This window comes from Poromitra crassiceps (genome assembly GCF_964638095.1).
Source record: "Poromitra crassiceps genome assembly, chromosome: 1".
In the NCBI taxonomy this organism is placed as follows: domain Eukaryota; kingdom Metazoa; phylum Chordata; class Actinopteri; order Beryciformes; family Melamphaidae; genus Poromitra; species Poromitra crassiceps.
In genome coordinates this window covers 113,700,185-113,721,179 of record NC_139623.1, presented here as the reverse complement: position 1 = coordinate 113,721,179, position 20,995 = coordinate 113,700,185, and the positions used below count along the sequence as shown (strand labels likewise).

Here is a 20,995-nt window from a genome sequence, read left to right as displayed (position 1 = left end):
GGTAAGTCCCGCTAGCATCGATGCTAATTTAGCAAAGTACAGCGCGCAGCTGAAGCACATGGCTATGGATGTTAATGTCCATATTAATTAGCCATGTGCTTGCCTTGCGTGATGACATCAGTGTATTGGCAATGTCAAAGGGTAGCGATTGACGAACGATCTGACTGAAGATCGTGCTACTCTTAGGAGGAAGAAATGTAGGATGTATGATGTGTGGGATTCAGTGGTAATTTTTTCTTTCCAAACCGGCTGTTTGTGAAAGAACATGATTAGATGGCTAAACCTACAGTTTGTGTTTGTTAGTTACATTATGCTGACAGGAGAGCTGAGCAGGTGGTGACATGAAAGTTATTGAGAAAAGGAGAAGATACTGAATAATGACATCACAACACTATAATCCTAATGTTGATTTAAAATTAGATATTCCTCTAAATATGGCTAAAAAAGGTTAAAAAAACCTAAAATTTTGTATTTAAAATTAGATATTCCTCTAAATATGGCTAAAAAAGGTCAAACAAAAACCTCAAATTTTTTTGGGCGGCGCGCTTGCAGGCGCCACCGAGACCGCCTCCCCTCATGCCGTCCTCGACCCTACCAACTTTAAGACCAAAACGACGCCCTTGCTATAATAATGAATGAAGTTTGGCAACATTCAGAATTAAGCTACACTGCGGCCAACTTCAGTGACATGTTCATAGTGTTACTGCTGCGAGGAGCCGACGGCATTTAACGTTAGTTACAGAAGCACGTCGACAGTGTTTTCTCATTGCCAGTAGCCTAGAGTAGGGTTTGACTAGTAGTGTCACGATACACTCAGTTCATGATACGATACGATACACGATATTGGGTTCACGATAAGGATACGATATTTCAACAATATTTTTTTGCGATCGATTTGTAAGTTGAGGAGGCATCCTCCATGCTAATTTGAGTAATTTCACCATTTTCATCCTCCTTGTCTGTAACGTCCCTCGTCTGTTCAAACAAAGCAATGAGAAGGAGAGCGAGCATGTAATCAGATGCAGAGCAGTGCCACCATGTTCCGCTTCTTTTTCTCGCGATATGAGATTTCATCTCAACGATACATATTGTCACGTTTTGATATCGCGATATATTGTGGGACAATATATTGTGACATCCCTAGGTTGTTTTTTTTCCAATATTTTATTTTATGGTTTTTCAGAACATGAGAACAAAAACAAAAACACTCAGACAGGAAAAGGGAAAAGAAAAAGACATAAAACAAAACAAAAACATATATACATTTCCAACTTTCCAAAGTGGTGCTACCAGTCACGTAAAATGTCCATGTGCTTTACAAAATATACATCAATATACACAAAATAGGATCCATTATAAGTGGTCCATATCTAATCGGCCGGGTGAGTCACTTTGTCATTTTTAACCTCGTCAAATTAGGCCAGGAACGGGTCCCAGATAACCAAAAGCTTCCCCAATGAATTATTCCTTTGGAACCTGAGTCTCTCCATCCGCACAACCGAGACCATGTATGTCAGCCACAGCTGAAAAGAAGGTGGAGAGAAGGACTTCCACTCCTTAAGAATTACCTTCTTGGCAACAGTCATTCCCTGCGTCAAAGACTGCCGCACGGCCACCGGGAGGAGCAAAGAGGACTCTGAGCAGCCAAAGATGGCGAGTTCCGCCTCCGGTTGAAGGGCTACCTTGTAGGCCTTAGAGTACCAGTCAAATATTTTGGCCCAGAATCCGGACAGTGAAGGGCAAAACCAAAAAGCATGGGACAGTGTGCCCTCCAACACCCGACACCTATCACATAGTGGCGAGACAGAAGGATATATCTTGTGTAACCTCTGCTTGGAATAGTGAAGACGATGAACAACCTTAAATTGGATCAGCTGGTGTCTACTATTCACCGAGCAGAGCTGGACCACAGACAGACTCCTGTCCCATATGATTTCAGGCAGATTAACACCAAGTTCCTCCTGCCACACCTCTCTGATCCTCTCAGTAGGGGCCTTAATGCAATCGTCGAACAAACACACAAACCTAGAAATAAGATGCCTGGAGTTGGGAGGGCTTAACAAAACCTAAAAAAAAACATGTTCATTTGGGAGAACTTCAAAATCATGGATCTTGGATCGGACATAATGTCTGTGACATCCCTAGGTTTGACAGATAGATAGTCTGACCGGCCAGCACAGCCAGCGCTCCCAGTCCTCGCTGCTCATTAAATATTTCCAAATAGGCGTTATTCTGATAAAATGGTCACATATATGTTACGTTCTCACCCGAAAAATATTAAAACTTTATTTTTTTATTTTTTTTTAAACAGCTTTTTGGCAAGTCTAAAAATGACTACGGTAGGCGTAATCTACTTCCGTGTCTAAAACCGGAAAGATGATTACAAAATGACGTCATGCAGAAGCGTCCTTGTATGGGCAAAGAATAAGGTGAATAGACTGTTTACATCTGACGTTACAGCTCCAGCACGACATCTAGTGGGCAAATCGCTCCTTTAAGTTCAGCAACTTTGGCCAAAGGTTTCAAAAAGTGATTTGTCAACGCATTTTTGAAAGAATGGGCCATTCAAACAATAGCCAGCTTTGCACAGTGACACGGTGATGTGGCTCTCACCGTGCAGACCCGACCGATGCGCGCCCTGTACGGCTCCTCGTCCACCCGCGCCGTCTTGTTGATCTCGCTGAAGAAGAAGTAGATCTCCTCCTTGAACTTCTGTGAGGCCGGAATCACCGCCGCACCGGCAAACTGTGGATCTGCACACACCCGGGGGGTCACATGTGAGCCATTACACCTCAGAAATGTTCCTAAATTTAATCTTTCTGTTTCAAACAACTAAAAGTTCTGCCAGAAGGGGGAGAGAATTTCATGTTTTCCAGCACAATTCTAGACTTTCACAGCACATGTGAAACTCACATATAGAACCTCTATCCATTCATTTGTACTGAAAATCATTTGTGTCCCTGTTTTTGCTTCACTGTTCAGATGAACAGAACAAAGAACCTGCCACCAGCTTGTCTCTTTCTTTTCTCCAGTGAAGAAGACACAGATCTCTCAGTTGATACTAAATTCTTCAATGCAACTCAAACGTGAATTTTCTTGGACCAAGCAACATTATCTTGCAACTCAAGCCAGTGCAGCGATGTAACCTGACACTGCCAGATGGTTTGTATCACAGAACCAATACAAACCATCTGGGAACTTGATTTTGGAAACTGGTTAAAAGGGGCAGGCACTTAAAAAAAAGACTTGGCAGGTGATTGGATGAACCATCTGTCTATCACCACGTATAAAAGGCCAACTTCAACCATGTAGGACCACCTCCTGCTTCCTTGTTGGATGCTGATTGGTCCGAACAAACCAATAGATGCGAGCGTGAGATGGATTTGTCGCGTGATCGTGATCTCTTCTTGCGTGAAACCAGTTGCCTCGCAAAGTTAGCAGCCATGTGCTTTCTTAAATAATTGTATCACCATTTTGGACATGACTTCTGGAACAAAGTATAGAGCATGAAAGCCCATACAGTATGCTGGAAGAAAATGGGACATAAAGTAAGCTTTAATTCAAGAGCCAAAAAAGAGAAAAATATGCTTTCAAATAAAAAAAACTAAACAGCTTGGCAAACTGAAACGACAATGTTTCGTACGTGGGCTTTGTCAGGTCACCATTTTGGAGAAAATGCATTGAAAAGGAGAAGTCATCTCACCTCACTGGCAGATAGTTTCACTAAAACACAATAATATTGAAAGAATGTGGACATGTTTTGCTATGTACATGCCGCTTCTTATTATTCCCTCAACACATATCCCTTCTCAGCATGGCAGAGTCGGCACATCGGCTGCCACTGCTGTGAATAACCCTTCGCCCAAACCATAGACAGGGTGGCGGTGAATCCACCTACACGTTACTCTCCCCAGGAGGCTGCTGGCTAATCTTCTGCAAGAACACGTACCACGTACCACCCACCACATTCATTCAGCATGGCCTCTCAGTGCCACTCCCCTCCTACTCACTCAGCAGCCAAACGTTCTCTGTCTTCAGAAGCTTCTGGGAGCCAAACGTCCGTCGGATGGAGCCGGCGTGACCCCCCACCGACGACAGAGCGGAATACAGACTCCCATCTATAACACAGCGAGAGGAAAGATGGAGCAGGGGGGGGGGGGGGGGGCGGAGAGAGGAGAGGGAGAAGAAGGCAGAGAGTCAGCGTGATAGATCGGTACAGCGGCGGCAGAAAGAGGACGGGGGATAGAGAGAGATAGAGTTGGATGGACACAGAAAGAGATAGATTGAGACAGGTATAGAGAGAGAGGGAAAATTAAACACAGAGGCAGAGCCGAGACAGACAGACACCCTGAAGGTGAAGGCAGCGAGGAGAAGGTATGAAAACACAGGGGAGGGGAGAGAGCAAAGAAGACATCAAGGCGAGATAGCTGCCTGCACCGATGAGCGCCGAGCCATCCATCACCATATTCCAATAACCCCACTTAGTGTCTCCATTGCAAAGTAAAGGGGGAGGCATCTGAAAATCATGGCAGTAATGTCTTAATTAGGACAGATCGTTATCAGAGCGGAGTGGCTCACTGGTTAAACAATCGAACCAGCGTGCTGCAGCGCAAACTCACCTCTGCTGGATTCAAATTAAATGGATTTTTGCATTCTCTACAACACAATCCATCTGCATTAGACTACCTTTATTTCTAATAAACAGCCCATTTGTCCGTTCATCTGGTCTCATCTAGCACCGTGACTAATGGAGGATCTTTTCATTTTGAACATGTTTGGTCAATGTAAGCCTGTGTAGCTCAATAGGTGGAGAATGGCAGTGAGGCTTAGTGGTTTCTCTCCTTGCGTAGCAGATGGGCAGAGCAAAGCACTAAAGCACCTATCGCCCTAACGAGTATTACCTGTGTAATGAATTAATTACCCCCCCAAACTCTGGGCTTCATTCACACAGTGACATTTACTGCAGATACAATTGAACAAGGTCAAGGTTTTTCAATGTGTCACTAACTTTATGACAGCAACACAAAACTTTGTGCCTTCATTCCCTGTCTTATCCACTGCACTGGAAATAACTTGAATTGCAAATTCATTGGTACGAAAAGTATAAATAAAGTTTAGCTTGATTGATTGATGAATGACAGGAGGAGACTGGAGAGAAGAGACTAACAAAGTGTGTGTGGCAAAAAACAAATTATTAGTGCCGAATTTACCAAGAGTTGGATTTGCAGGGGATTAGGAGATTAGTATTTAGACCTTTTGTCCTCATCTTAAAACAGGAGGTAATTTGGGAGTTTTTACTTGACAAGTTACTTGCCTGGCAGAGTGGCAAAGGCTTAAAAACACTTTAATTATTATTACAAATCACTGCATGTTCCCAGGTCATAATAGTGCTGTGAGAACAGGTCTTTAAACTGTAGTAGAGTGTGGAGGTCCAATTCCCTGTATAGCTCAATGGGCAGAGCAAGGCAGTAAGACTGTAAGGCCACTGTGGCTGCCCATGCTAGCTAGCTATCCATCTAGTGAGCTATCCATCTATCTATCTATCTATCTACGGTATCTAATGCGCACACACACACACACACACACAAACACACACACACAAGAGACAGACACACACACTGATGTCATCAGTGATGATGTCATCAGTGATGATGTCATCAGTGATGCTGTCATCAGTGATGTCATCAGTCTGAGGCTCACAAGAGACTGAGGAGGCTCAGACCCCCTTCTCACCAAACGAGAGCATAGGCGATAAACTCGCATGTACTCGCACTTGCCCTGTCAAGCCCTGCCCCGCTGCTGCAGCTTGGTTGGCTGCATTGCTGTATTTCCATCTTCAATTGGTCTATTTCGGTTTTGGCCCCTACTCTCGTCTTGTCGCCTGTGATGTCCTGACGCCAGGTATCCCAGCATGCTTTGCAAGCTGGTGAGCGACAAGATGGCAGCGAGGGAAGGAGGGGCATTTCGAAATCGACCAATTGAAGACGGAAATACAGCAAGGCAGCCAACCACGCTGTAGCAACGGGGCAGGGCTGACTGGGCGAGTGCGAGTACATGCGAGTTTATCGCGGGCGGTGTGTAGGGGCCGTCACGAGAGAGACTGAGGGAGAGGGAGAGAGAGACTGAGGAAGAGGGAGAGAGAACAGAGGGAGAGGAGGAGAGGGAGAGAGAGGGGGAGAGACTGAGGGAGAGAGAGGGGGAGATTGACTGAGCGAGAGAGAGCGGGAGACATTGTGGGCAGGCAAGGCCACACAGCAGCCGAGCTGCGGGCAAGGCTGCGCAGCAGCCGAGCTGCGAATGTGAGCTGCAGGGCCAGCTCGGCGAGCTGCAGGATAGGCGTGGCTGCGCAGCGAGAGCGTAGCGTGCGAGATGCCTAGTAATCTAAACTCTCATATTTGACATTTGATTAGATCAATATAAACAGTGAAGTTGGTCTTATGTTTGAATTTCGTCCCAAAGCCTTTGCCTTTGCTTCAGGCTACTTTCTCTATCTCAGATAGCTTTGATTTGTCTAGTACTTTTGGGGGGGGTCGCATAATTCCATTTGTGTTATTTCATAGTTTTGATGCTTTACTATTATTCTAAAATGTGGAAAATAATAACAACAAAGAAAAATGTGGTGTGTCCAAAACATTTTGTATGTTGTCGAAAGGCTTTTCTTAGTTTGAAAATTGTATTGCAGAGAATTGTACAAAATTAACACACAAAAACATGGTCAACTTCTAGTAGTAGCATCTCAACAACTTGTAATGAATGTAATGCTGTTTCTCATAGCAGGTATTGACCAATCAGCATGGCGCATTATTTCAAGCGAAGTAGCCTAACTAGGGGTGGGCGATATGGCAAAAATATCATGACGATTTTTTCAGGCAGGATCACGATCCACGATCTTATCACGATTCTTTTTCATATTGTTTTTTAAGACTATTTTGCAAGTTACTGAACAGTACAAGTACAAACTAATTTCAGGGTTCGTATGGTCATGAGAAACCTGGGAAAAGTAATGGAAATTTAAAATACAATTTGTTTCATAAATATTTTCATGTTGTTCATTTATCCTGAGTTTACAATAATTCACATGCTAAGAAATAATATTCACAAGCATGCACATGCTCTATTTATCTATCTATCTATCTATCTATCTATCTATCTAGCGTTATCTATCTCTCTATCTATCTATCTCTATACAGTATGTATTGGTTCAGTAGGGTTGGTCGATGGAACGAAAAGAACAACTTTGGAAGCGTCTTTCAGACATAGAAATGCAACTGATAGAATGTGCACTGCATGTAGCGCGATTCTAACGATCTGTCTGGAAAGGCAGATCGTGGACCCATTCTAATCGTTAACGATCTAAGATCGTCATATCGCCCACCCCTAAGCCTAACATTACATATTAGATCTTCTTTGAAGTAAATATGTTTAATTTAGGTCAGTGCCAGATGATAAATTATTAAAACCCATTAACATAACTTTCTTTTAGCAGATTGGTTTTACAAATACTGTAGGGCACTTTAGATAAAAGCATCTAGGACTTTACATGGTATGAATAGGGAGTAATAATGAGAGACAGATGTACGGCAACCATTTTAGGGCATCCTCCTACCTCAGAGTATTGGTTCATTCCTCAGACTAAGCGTTGTCAGCTCTTGTGTATCATAGTAAACTGCATCGGGTGTGCTCTGAAACGCCTTCAGTCCTCACACGAAAACGCTGTCATTCCTCCTGCAATACTGCCTCAGTTATCACAGCTCACTCAAACCTGTCAGTCATCACTCCTCACGCGAAAATGCTGTCATTCATTGTTTTTGTTTGTTCTTCCATGTGTGATGGGGAAACCTGAAGAACGCATCTGTGAATTGAGCAACAATTCTTTACAATTGTACTTCCGGTTGAGTGATTTTGCCTTCAAAATAAAAGCGTGATTTCTTTTTAAATATACAATATAGATTAAAGTAGTAATCTAACTATGAGACCCAACTGAATTAACATAGTAACACTAAGAGGAACAGCTAGTTTAATGTTTGAGTGAAAATAGACCAACAGAACTATACAAATATAGTTAAATTGGCTAAACTGGCCTTAAACGCAAAAAAACACGCTTTACGCCTACCGCTGACTCGGGAGGATGCCATCATGTTTTTACCCCCCGAAATGCGTTTTACGCTAAAGAGGCGTGGCGCAGTTTCAGAATAGGCCAGGATGGGCGTTTCAGCTCATGTTTAAAACATGTAAAGTGAGGTCAGTAAACATGACACAGCAGGCTCATTTTTAAAACGTGTAAAGTGAGGTCAGTAAACATGACACAGCAGGCTCATGTTTAAAACGTGTAAAGTGAGGTCAGTAAACATGACACAGCAGGCTCATGTTTAAAATGTGTAAAGTGAGGTCAGTAAACATGACACAGCAGGCTCATGTTTAAAACGTGTAAAGTGAGGTCAGTAAACATGACACAGCAGGCTCATGTTTAAAATGTGTAAAGTGAGGTCAGTAAACATGACACAGCAGGCTCATGTTTAAAATGTGTAAAGTGAGGTCAGTAAACATGACACAGCAGGCTCATGTTTAAAATGTGTAAAGTGAGGTCAGTAAACATGACACAGCAGGCTCATGTTTAAAATGTGTAAAGTGAGGTCAGTAAACATGACACAGGAGGCTCATGTTTAAGGAAACCAAAGGGAGAGAGAGAGGTAAAGACATAACGTCGGTGAGTCCAGCTTTCTCTGCTGGTGTTTAGGAGACAGTTTGGATTGGTCACTGTGGGTGGAGGGTCCATCCATACCCAACACCAGAATGGCATTTAAGCAAAAAAAACAAATCCAATAATCTATCTAATCTCTGTAGTTTAAACGGAGTGCTTCTCACTCTTGCAGTTTGACTTTCTGAGTCAAGCTGATATAATTGCCGTATTTTTACATAAAAATCTTGCCTGGTGCAGCTTTATCAAGCTTCAAGCCTATCAAACATAAATGTGCTGTGCAGGAACTCCAGCGGATTTCTTCATTGATGGTGCTAAACTTGCAAATGTTGATAAGTTTAAATATCTTCGCAGTCACGTCTCCAAAGACTGTTCGCTCAAAGAAGAAATCAATACCCGCATTCAGGCAACATGTTCTGCCTTTGGTAGAGTGTTTGATTGCAGAGTAGAGACCAAAATCTACAATCCATGTCTACTACCAATTTCAGTATAGGCTACGACAGTGAGACTCAACAGCGCCACCTAAGGCTTATATTGAAAATGAAAGGGGATTATTTTGTGACCAATGACGGAGTCTAAAGCCCTGAATGCACTGGAAGCATATGATGCTCACGTTTGGAAGTCCACCTGCTGTTAAATGGCCAGACATGCACTAGAAGCGTTATGAGGCACGTCAAATTGCCTTGACGCCCCGATTACAAACTCGTTTTGATTTTGGAGCATCAAATGAGGACCCATGATGTTATCTCTCTCTCTGTCTCTCTCTCGCTTTCAGGTCCTGACTGTCTCACGCTCTCATATGCTCCCCAAACAAATCTCATGGCAGTTTAAAATATAACAAGCATACACTATAGCAAGACTGTGAACAAAGTGAGATGGTCTTCTAAACACATCGGCTAGAAGCACTGCTCCCCTCCTCTCTGTGCACGACAGACAGGTAGGACGATTCCAGCAGCAAGCGGCATTGATCCAGACGATTCCCAAAAATGGCAACTCTAGTTTAGGATGAAATTAATGATGCTGACGTAATTTCAGATTTCTATTTCTCATGTTCCAATCTGCTTAGCCTCAAGGTTTTAGTGAACGTTGGAAATTCTGCACGTTCTGCTGCACGGTGGCAATTTTGCATGGCCGCGTTTCAGACAGTAAGATGACGACCTGAACGGACTATGACTTATTTTGAGGACGAAGATTCAGACCCAGATTATGATGTGACTGTTGACATGCTAGCCAAGGCTCATTGGGTATGTGACATTTTTGGCAAATTTGCCGTTGTATTTCTAGATGACTGCAAAACGGCGATCGCTAAACATTACTGTTGCTGCAGTAATTGTCAACGTTCACCAAAACCTATTTTCTCAGCCTCTATAGTAGCTATTAGTGATGCGCGGGTCACCCAGAACCCGCTGGGTCCCGCGGGCTGGCCCGCCCCGCAGGCGGTCTGGGTTGGCAAATTATGAAAATATCGCGGGTGCGGGCCGGGCAGGCTCAGAACGTGAGAAAGCAACATTATAATATAATTTAGTTAGAGCAGTGAAACACGCAGAGTAACCCTTTATTAAGACATGAACTCTCTCACACGTACACACAATCAGCGAGTCTGAAGCCGTCTGCACCTGCTGCACTAATAAAGAAGCGCTTCAAATGAGGTAGCCTATGTGCTCTCAAAACGAACATTTTGGAAGGATTATTCTCTGTAATTATTATTTGAAGTGTCCATAAAACGAATGCCACCGCAGATTTTCTGTGTGGACTCGACTGATCTATTTGTCAATTTTACTGCAACGTGACTAGGGTACGTGACCAATTGAGAGCGCATGAGGTAATGAAATTGGAAGGAGTAAGAACTGTTTCTGTAGCCTACCTCCTCTACCTGCTACCTCCATTTTGAGACCTTGGATTAATTGAGGAAAGATCGATAATAGCTGAGTTTGTAACGCCGACAAGCAGAAAGAACTCAACGACCTGATTGAAAGCAGCCGCGCAATGCATCCAGAGCGTGTTGTCCAGTCGCACACCGGCACGCATGTGTGTGTCTGTCTGTGAGAGAGAGAAGGAGAGAGACGAGTTTGGACACATTGGAGAGCTCTGCTGCGCTCATCGTGAGTCCAGAGACATATTACATTAAATTGGCCGTTTGCGGGCTGCTGGGTTGGGTTGGGTTCTGGGTTGTCAGATATTTTAACGGGGCGGGCGGGGCGGACTGGTTCCGATGACGGGTTGGGTTCGTGCGGGCGTTAAAAAACCCTGACCCGCGCATCACTAGTAGCTATCAACATGAAATAAAAAGCATTTGAGACCTTAAACCCTTGCTGTAATGATTCAAGCTTCAAGATTCAAGATTTTTATTGTCACTCCATGGTACAATTATCACGTGTGAAATTCTTGTGCTGTGGACTCCGTTTACAACATAGTACAAATATAACAGGGCATATGAGTGCAAAAACAACCAGAGACACAACAAGCAATTATAGCTGCTGCGCAGCAATGGGTCGTGGCCGGGCAAGTCTCAAGGCTTTGAGCTAGAGGTCTTCGGGTATGCCCGACCCCCCGAATACCCGAGGTTCCGACCCGGACCTGGCCGGGTCTGGGTCCATTCAAAAGAAGTGCCAAACCGCTTGACCAAACCCTTAGAAAAGTCATAGCACACCTGTCCTCAATAAGTCGCATGTTTTGAGTTCGGGCATGTCTATGTGGCGCAGAAATTGTGGGAGTTATTACGCGCCAAAAAAGTGGCTGCTGCGCAGCAATGGGTCGTGGCTGGGCAAGTCTCAAGGCTTTGAGCTATTATGACATCACAATTGCTCGAGTGACATCAGTGATGGCATCACAATTGCTTGACTGACTGATGACATCACAAATACAACCTAATTGCCATAGGTAATTAAGGTAATTAGGCTATACACGGGGCCAGAATTCAACGTTTTGATGCACTGTGAGCTCAATTTTTGACCGATCGAAAATCTGTTTCGATACTTTTGTGTAGAACAGTCTAACGATGCAGATGCTGAAGTTTGGTGTCGTTTGAAGAAAAAATGTGGGAGGAGTGGGGTTTCATTCATTTTTGCAGTTTTGCTGTCTTTAGACTTCATAATTGGCCATAGGTTGTATTGTACAAAAGTTTCCCCTCATTTAGGCGCACATTGCGGTGAAAGTTGCAAAGCCGTAGCATGTATGCCTGATTTTTTATGAATTCTTTAAGTTTTAAACTTTAGACGGGTCGCTGTAGTGCCACCGTTAGGACTATTGGCCCCAAATTTGTGTCAAAGACGTTTGGCATGGGACTGGACCTTTGTGCAAAGTTTGGTTAGTTTTCATCCATGGGAAGTCGAACTTCCCGGGAGGAAGAAGAATAATACAGGTAAATACAATAAGTGGCCCTGCTGCTTCGCTGGCCCGGCCACTAATAAGGCAGTATAGTGATAAGACAAGTCAGAGACAGTGGATTTTGTGGATATTCACTGCACATAGGTGCACATGTCATGTGCATACTTTAGACGTGCTTAAAGGATGGGTTTTCCGTGGGGAATATGAATATATATTAAATCTCACGCCCCTAAGGTTTTCGAATCCGTTGAAATTCTTGAAATTGGAGCTTCACTCCCAGAGATATCAAGCATCTCTCACATATTTTTTGGGCCAGCCGACGCGTTTCGCGTCATCTGGCCTAAGTCCGCCTTGCGGAAGTCGTGCACCTATGAACTACAACTGTTGTTGGCCATGGTCCCGCCTCTAGAGGTCCTCCACGCCCCTTCAGAGGCCTTGACAAAAACCAAAAGGCAGCCATCTTTCCAACCGCCTAGCCTGCTGTAGCTAATATTAGCTTCCCATAGTTCCTTGCAAAGAGACCATTATCTCGGGAACGGAAGCACTAATCGACACGGGACTGGCGGCATTGGAAAGCTCGTCAAATTTTACATCTAGTAGTAGGTGGGTTGAAGTAACGAAATCAACGCTGAGCAATGTACCCGTTTTTACACATTTTTACAGAAAATAGTTACAACATCAGATGCGCGTAACTCCTACGAAAATGCCTTAAAATGCATGAATTTTTTTTTATGAAGACATCTCCCGACATATATACTTCAGTTTAAATGTGGTGCAATTTGGAGGCAATTTATTTTCGATTTATTTTCGATTTATTTCTTCTTCTCTCCATATATTATTGTCGAAGCCTTCTTCTTCTTCTTCTTTGAGTTTTATGGCGGTTGGCAAACATATATGTGCATTACCGCCACCTACTGGAGTTTGATATCAGCCAAATGCCTGAGGGGTGGGCATAAAAACGAAGGCCACGCGAGCCCAGTGCATTGTGGGAAATGTAGTATTTCGAGTCCCCGCACCCGCACCTCCCCCCCACCACCCCCCCCCACACACAGAGTGGATTTCGGTTGATATCTCTGTGAGTAAACCTCCAATTTCAAAAATTTCAACGGATTCGAAAACCTTAGGGGCGTGAGATTTAATATATATTCATATTCCCCACGGAAAACCCATCCTTTAAACATTTTAAATTCGACGTATTGACATACAGGTGCAAATAGCATATACCTTATTAAACATACAATTAAACATTAGACATACGTAATGGTAGCAGCTACAGTATGGTACAGTACGGCTACTACACTATTTGTGTATGTTAACTCATTGAGTGCCAGCCACTTTTGGAGAACGGACGCTCCCAGTGCCAGAGTTTCAGAGCGTTTTCAGTGATTTCTCGAGGCCCACAGAATATTGTGTGATATTACTATGTAAACACCGAACATGCACAAAGAACGATGAGACTCTCTTCTATCATCTGCAAAAAAAAGTTTATTGATACCATTTATTTTATGAGCCGGAGAAGATAGGCTGTTTTGAGCAAAAAGACAGGTTTCAAATTATAAGCTGAGATATTCAGCCTTTTGTGAAATGAAGCATTTCAAGCACATTCACTGACTCTAGCTAATATTTTCTGATGTAGTGACGTGGTGTAGTTGTGTAGTGCCTGCGTGCCCCACCCCCCTCTCCCCCCCTCAGCTGCAAACTCCTCCCCACACTAACACACAGCCTACACGCACCCAGTCTATTTTCGGAGCGCTTCGTTTTTGTGCACCGGGCGGCTCCCAGCGCGACAAGGAAATGCCAACCCGGACTGCAGGGAAAGGTTTGGCCCTTCGGCGTCGGGTGCTGCCTTTCTGGCGGGTAATCGTGTGGAGAAACTATATGCAGACAGACAGACAGAGGCAGAGGAGCTCAGTTGTGTGCGCGGATTGACTGCGGTTCGCAGACAACGTCAGCTGCAGACAGAGCAATCTATATGGCTCTGGCTGCAGCATGCATCGGTTTCTCTTTGATCACGGCTTTTTCCTCCTGTTTTCCAGACCTTTCTGTAATCTGGAGAGCACTGTCGCCACCTAATGAGTCCGTAAAATAGGTTATACACCTTCAATAGCTCCCATATTTGTACAGGAGATGCCTGAGCCTTTGATCCACGTCCCACCGTCAAAAAACGCAATTGACGAACATACTCGTCCTTGGCACTCTACGTTACTAAACGAAATGACGAACATACTCGTCCATGGCACTCAATGAGTTAAGAGAGTGCTTTCAGGTGTGGTGAAGTACTTGACACTTGTCAATGATTGAAAACTAGTACCGTAAATTCCGGACTATAAGGCGCACCGGAGTATAAGCCGCAGCAGCAAAATTGCCTGTTTGTTATATATATAAGCCGCACCGGACTATAAGCCGCGGGTGTTTTAATGTTTTTTTTTTTTTTTTTTTTTTAATTGTGTTTTAATGTTTAATTACCATATGTAAGGGTTCGTGCACAGAGGGGATTGTCGGGAAAGAGATGGCTGTTTGAGGAAGCTCCCATTTATTAACATTTCAACAAAACAACATAACACAACACCACCTGTGTTTTTTTTTACAGTGCACACAGTGTCCGCGGTGTGGTGAAAAGAGGGCAAGAGAGGAAATTAAAACAGAAGTGGATTTATAGTTAGAAAGAGTGCTAAAGAAGAGAGAATTCCGTTTTTTATTTTTATTTTTGCTGAAAAAATCCATAGATAAGCCGCACCGTTATATAAGCCGCAGGGGCCAAAAAACGGGGGAAAAGCCGCGGCTTATAGTCCGGAATTTACGGTAAATGAAACCTGCCAGGAAATAAACTGAAAAAGAAACTGAAAAAAAGAAGAAAAAAACGATACCATGTTTTCTTTTATGCCATGTTTTGAATTCCCGTTTCGGGAGGAAGGCGATGTATACTCAATATTTTATAGATATTAAATAAATGATAAAGATTCAGTGCTCATTAGTCACATTGTGGAATACGACTCTTCAGCTGTTGTTCTTTCTGAACGGAATAAATAGTTGACCCTTGAAAGGAGAGTTGTACTTTCCATCTGATTTGTTTGTGTGTGTGTGTGTGTGTGTGTGTGTGTGTGTGTGTGTGTGTGTGTGTGTGTGTGTGTGTGTGTGTGTGTGTGTGTGTGTGTGTTACCTGCAGTCAGGCTAATGGACTTCTGGGAGGGGTAGGGGGGTGAGATGTCCGAGGCCGAGGCTATGTGCCCACTGCTCTGCCCCACGTCGGTCAGCACAGTGTCATTTACCTTTGGGAGGAAGGGGGAGGGGTGACCTTAGAATCTGGAGCAAGTCTTCTATTTCAAGTCCAGTTTATTCCGATTCACTCTTTTTGGCTAATCGTGACCCCTCTCTCATCCGTTGGCCAGCAGAGCCAATGGCCACTAGGAGCACTAGTCTACCACTGTCTGTCAAAACACCCTCCATAGGAATAAATGATGGTCAAACCAGCTCGTTAAACCAAGCTAGTAAATGCAAAAAACAGCCCCATGTTGAGGCTGTTCAGCCTCGAGCAACATCGACCACGCAGCAGTAGTGCAGGGAACATACAATACTAAGTGGGGCTTTTATGGAGGTATGACAACACGATACGATACGATACACAATATGGGGTTCATGATTTGATACTACCACGATATGAAAAAAAGTTAATTTCTGAAACACAAATCTTTCTAGCGATGACACTGGCTGGTAGAATGTAAAGAACAATTTAAAAATGTAATTTCATAGTGCAAATAATCTAATTTGGATGGAGAGCTTGTGAAATCGTGATGGTCAAGGCATCTCATTTATGATTGCTACAGCAGAATAACATGGAGACTGATTTTTCATTTTTCTGACCCACACATTCTGTAGGGCAAGCCATTGTGATATATCATCTCATCCCTAATGGTGGCTGCAGTGAAATCTGTATGAGTGCATTTGAACGATGTGAGAATAATTGATCAAAACAACTCCTTACCAGCAGCCAGCATTTGGGACTTCCAGCGTTTGTCCCACATACCACAAAGGTGTCATTTACTTTCTGAATGACGGTGATGAAGTTATCACACTCCAACTGTGGGAGAAAGAGAGAACAAGTGAGAGAGGAAAAGAGGGAGAGAGGGAGGGAGAGAGAGAGAGAGGAAATGAGACAGAGATTAAGAGAGACATCGAGAGAGAGAGAGGCAGAGAGAGACAGAGAGAGACAGAGTCAAACACAAAGCCAAGAAAGAAAGGGACAAAAATAGACAGAGAAATGGAGAGAGAAAATGAGAATTGAAAAACAGTGAGAGAGACAGATATAGAATGAGTGAGAGAGAGTGATTAGAGATAGAGAAAGACAGAGGGAAAAGGAGAGAGAAAAAAGAAAAACAGCTCTAAATTGGCCTATGACCTACTTTTCTACAAAGTTTCATACAAATCCGTTGAGAAGTTTTTGAGATCTCCTGCCGACAAACAAACAAACAAACAAATGGGGGCGAAAACATGACCTCCTGTCCAACTCGTTGGCGGAGGTAACAGGAGAATAAGACAAAGACAGAAGCATGTATTTTGAGAGGGAGAGAGGGGGGTGAAGAGAGAACAAAACAAACAGAGGGATTAAGAGACAGAGAGAAGCACTTATTTGAAAAGAGAAAGAAAGACAGAGGGGGTCAAGACATAGACATATGATGGACAGAGCTATCCCATTTAATTTCTTCTGCCTGGTGGAGACACGCCCACCTTAGCTCGAAGTGGAGCGAGCTCAGACAACCCGCTAACAAGCTAGCTAACAGGCCATCCACCTCTGCTCTCGTTGCTCCGGTCGGGTCCGTGAGGCCTGTGAGGACTCGTCCCACATTCATGTTACGTTGAGGTAGGTTAAATTAAAACACAAAACTACAATAAAAGTTGAACCAAAGATGTATCTGTTATTGACATAGCTATTGTAACGTACTAAGCATTGCAGAAATATGGCCATCTAGCTACCATGAAACAACATTAACGTTGATCAATGTAGCCACCGATTATGTAACTTTTTTATATTTCATTAATTGGAGGATGAGGCTTCGTACAGATTAACATATTTGCAAAGCAAGTGAGCAAGTCTCTCTCTTCCATCTGTTTTGATGTGTTCTGATAAGCTTATAATAATAATTATATTATTTATAATTTGTACTGCACCGTTTGAGGCAAATTGGAAGAAATTCCATCAAGACATTCCTGAGATATCGCGTTAACAAGCTTGTAAATGGCATTCGAGAGGTCACAGTGACCTTGACCTTTGATAACCAAAATGGAATCAGTTCATCCTTGCGTCCAAGTCGATGTTTGAGCCAAATCAGAAGAAATTCTATCAAGCCGTTCTTGAGATATTGCGTTAACGAACTTGGGAATGGCGTTCATTAGGTCATAGTGACCTTGAAGTTTGACCACCAAAATGTAATCAGTTCATCCTTGAGTCCAAGTTGATGTTTGAGGCAAATGTGATGAAATTCCGTCAAGGCATTCCTGAGATATCACGTTAACAAGCTTGAAAATGGTGTTCGAGAGGTCACAGTGACCTTGACCTTTGACCACCAAAAAGTGGATGTTTAAGGCAAATTTGATGAAATTTCCATCAAGGCGTTCCTCAGATATCGCGTTAACGAACCTCATACGGACGGACGTACGGACGGACAACCCGGATCCATAATGCCTCCGGCCTGGCTATCGCCGGCGGAGGCATAAAAAGCTTTTGTGAACAAAATGTTTTCATCTTCCTTGTTGGATTTTTCCACTGTGAGTATCAATGACTCACTCATCTGTGCATAGTTATTTTGTTTTGAGGTGAAGATGCCTCCGGTGTATTTTTTTATATCATCTGCACCAATTAGTAATTTCTGTGTCTTCTCTATGTTTTTAATTACTTTGGGCTCTATCGTCGCAAAGGCGGTAATTTTGTGTTAGCGGCCGTTTTGCGCCCAAATAGCGTCGTGCAAAGCCCTAATTGTGGCCGTGTCGGCCCGCTGCGCTTGGCGTCATCTCGGCACAAATCTCCATATAGTCGTGTTTCTGCCCAAAAGTATTCACGTGTGATCATGTGATCCCCATTAAAAGCCACAGCATCACGTCTGTGACAGAGACGCAGCTTCCAACACGCTGAGTGCAGGGTGCTTTTACTGAGACAAAGGGCAAGGGGAATTGAAGATAAGAAAGGCAGACATGACAAGCAGGCCAATAGTTTCCTAAAGCACAATGCTATGACAGTGAAAATAATCCATCTGGGGGAAGGCAATTCTGGGCAAGTGGAAAAAACAAACAAGGATGAACTAGTTCAGATTCAATATACAGAAGATAAACCATATTCCATTTTAAACACATCAAAGGGCTGCCACGCAGTTACACAGTGAATATCCCCATGGTGTTATTATGTCCCAAAGCGTGCGCTTTCTGTAATTAGACGTTTCGTTCATATAGGCTACATACACATGTACAAATAATTGTTTCTTTAATAGGGTAGGGATGTGTGAGAATTTAATTCTAGCCTATTTCAATAGCCTATATCAGAATTGTCCATTCTGGTTAAGCTATAGTGCGTCATGCCATCCGCGCTGTGGAGAAGCTGGTCTTGCATGCATGCAATTGCAGGGAAAGAGGTTACTGTACTGGCCGGCACAACTTTGTCAAAAGTAACCTACTGTTATACACCTAACACCACAGACCTGTATGGTCGGGAATTATGTAGCCTAATAAAACCATGACAAACGAACATACGACATACCTGGGCCACGCCTACACCTGTGTTTGCGCTTAGATCCCAGCACAAAACTGCGTGGTGGAGGTAGACGATAGCATAAGACGCAGGGAAGATGGCATAAGAGGCGCGCAAACTGCTGCGCAAACCATAGAGCCTGTACGACGATAGGGCCCTTTGTCTCTGAGCCTCCTGACTGAAAATAAATATACTAAACCTGAAGTAAATACCTGCTTTAAAGCTAAACATTGCACCTTACACTTTGGAGATGAAGACAATGAAGATGGTAGTGGCAGCCATGGCGATGATGATGACCGTGATGATAGGCTGATGGAGGAGGATGCCTAGGTGATGCAGGTGTGGACGGTGAATGTGATGTTGTACCTTAGGCAGCGCAGACTTGGCCATGCAGGTGGCATTTGCACTCTCATCCGTCAGCACTGGGATCTGTGGGTGGAGGGAACATCAAGTTTGTTATTTCACACGCTGTTGTTTGTCAGAAGAGAAACAGTGACCCTTCTTCAGGAGTTTAAACACCACCCTTACAGCGAAAATCCACAATTACCCTATTTGATATCATCAATATTTGATGTTCGGTGCATTCCAGGAGTTATTTCTGGTGAAGTTTTGCAAATTACTTTTTTGGTGAACCCACTTTCCCTCAACCTGCCTCGTCTGCTTCTACTCAAATGAGTGAGTTCCTACATTTCCCAGAATTTAGGGCGTGTACTCTTACTTTATTGGGTGGAAGCACTGGTGCTAGTAAGCAAAAAATGTCAGTAGCATAAAGAAGATTTTTGTAGCACACAGGTGGCGGTTAAACATACGGTATGCTTTATTGGTCAAAATTAATTTGGTCATATACTGTAGATAGGGATGGGTATTGTTATGATTGTAATGGTAGCCTAAGCCTACTACTAAGTACTGATACTGCTTATCGATCTGTTACTTTTAACGGTATTCTTATTGGTCCTTTTTGTCAAATTTGTCAAAAAAAAAATTAGTCAGTAGGGCTGTGCAATAATATCGATACGGCAATATATCGTGATATTTTTCCGCGCAATACTGTATTGATATCTCCGAAAAATATCGTGATATATCGCCATATCGATTTTTTTGCACAGCTGTCTGTTCAGTGACACAATAAGAATACTTTTTATTTCAGTGCGTTCAGTAACACACTCAACGCTCAGTAGTTTTCATTCAATTTGTGCACTAACTTATCAATATAAAGTGATGTACATATTATTACACTACCTGGGTGGTACACGGCAAGTTGTATTTTCAGCTAAATGTTTTCATTTTCAGTAAATTATGTAGAGTATTGCAATATATCGCAATACGTATTCGTATTGTATTGCAATGTATCGTGATACAATGGTATCGTGACCCATGTATCGTGATATGTATCGTATCGTGAGGTCCTTGCCAATACCCAGCCCTACTAGTCAGGACAAATACAAAAAATATCACTGTACATGTTTAAAGGAGTTAATCTGTGGAACAACTGTAGTGAGGAATTGATGTCATGTAGATCACTTAATCAATTCAAACGGAGGTTTAAAGATTTGATATTAAATAGATACAGAATATATTTTATAACGTAACCATGTTCCATTCAATTGTGGCTGTTTGTAAATGTGTATGTGGGTGTGTGTGTGTGTGTGTGTACACGCAAGTGTGTAAGTATGTTTATATAGTATGCTACAAATGTATTAGGCACAACTCTATAGTATGTGATATTATTATGGAAATAATGTGAGTATGCACACATTATATTATTACAGTAGTATAACATGTTATTACATTATAATTATGCTTTCATATTAAGCCTATAGATTAAAAAAAACAAGGGGTAACAAGGGGTAGGACTTGATAACTATTTACTTCTTCCTACTCCTTTTCGGGGATGATAAACAAATGTAAATTGATTGTGAATTTCCTTGTTTGGCATTTTCTTGCCTATATTTTTTTATTCTTTATCTTTGTTTTTTTCCACCATGTTCGAAATAAATCTATAAATCTAATCTAAATTAAGAATAGATTTCAGTAACGTTACGCATGATAGCGAAATGTACAAGTTGTTATCGATATTGTGAATTTGTTCTGGGAATGTTGTAATCACTTGGCTAACTGTTGCTTTTCACGGATATTCAAATGACTTTACACTGCTAGCGTGGCCTGTTGCAGGATTTGATTAACTTGTCGTTCGTGTATAACTTATACACAGACATTCTGGTGACAAGTTGACA

The 20,995-nt window shown here is 42.8% G+C and overlaps 1 protein-coding gene across 1 annotated transcript in view; it reads right to left on the bottom strand.

Annotated features, from left to right (window-relative positions):
* Positions 1-20,995, bottom strand: part of LOC310778643 (semaphorin-7A) — a gene marked incomplete at both ends in the record, with an annotated part of 99,310 nt that overhangs the window by 53,463 nt on the left and 24,852 nt on the right. Inside the window, 5 exons of the mRNA XM_083639129.1 lie at positions 2,614-2,753; positions 4,011-4,118; positions 15,186-15,294; positions 16,008-16,103; positions 19,128-19,190. Coding sequence (XP_083495255.1) covers positions 2,614-2,753; positions 4,011-4,118; positions 15,186-15,294; positions 16,008-16,103; positions 19,128-19,190 — 516 coding nt within the window. The remainder of the gene's footprint in view (positions 1-2,613; positions 2,754-4,010; positions 4,119-15,185; positions 15,295-16,007; positions 16,104-19,127; positions 19,191-20,995) is intronic.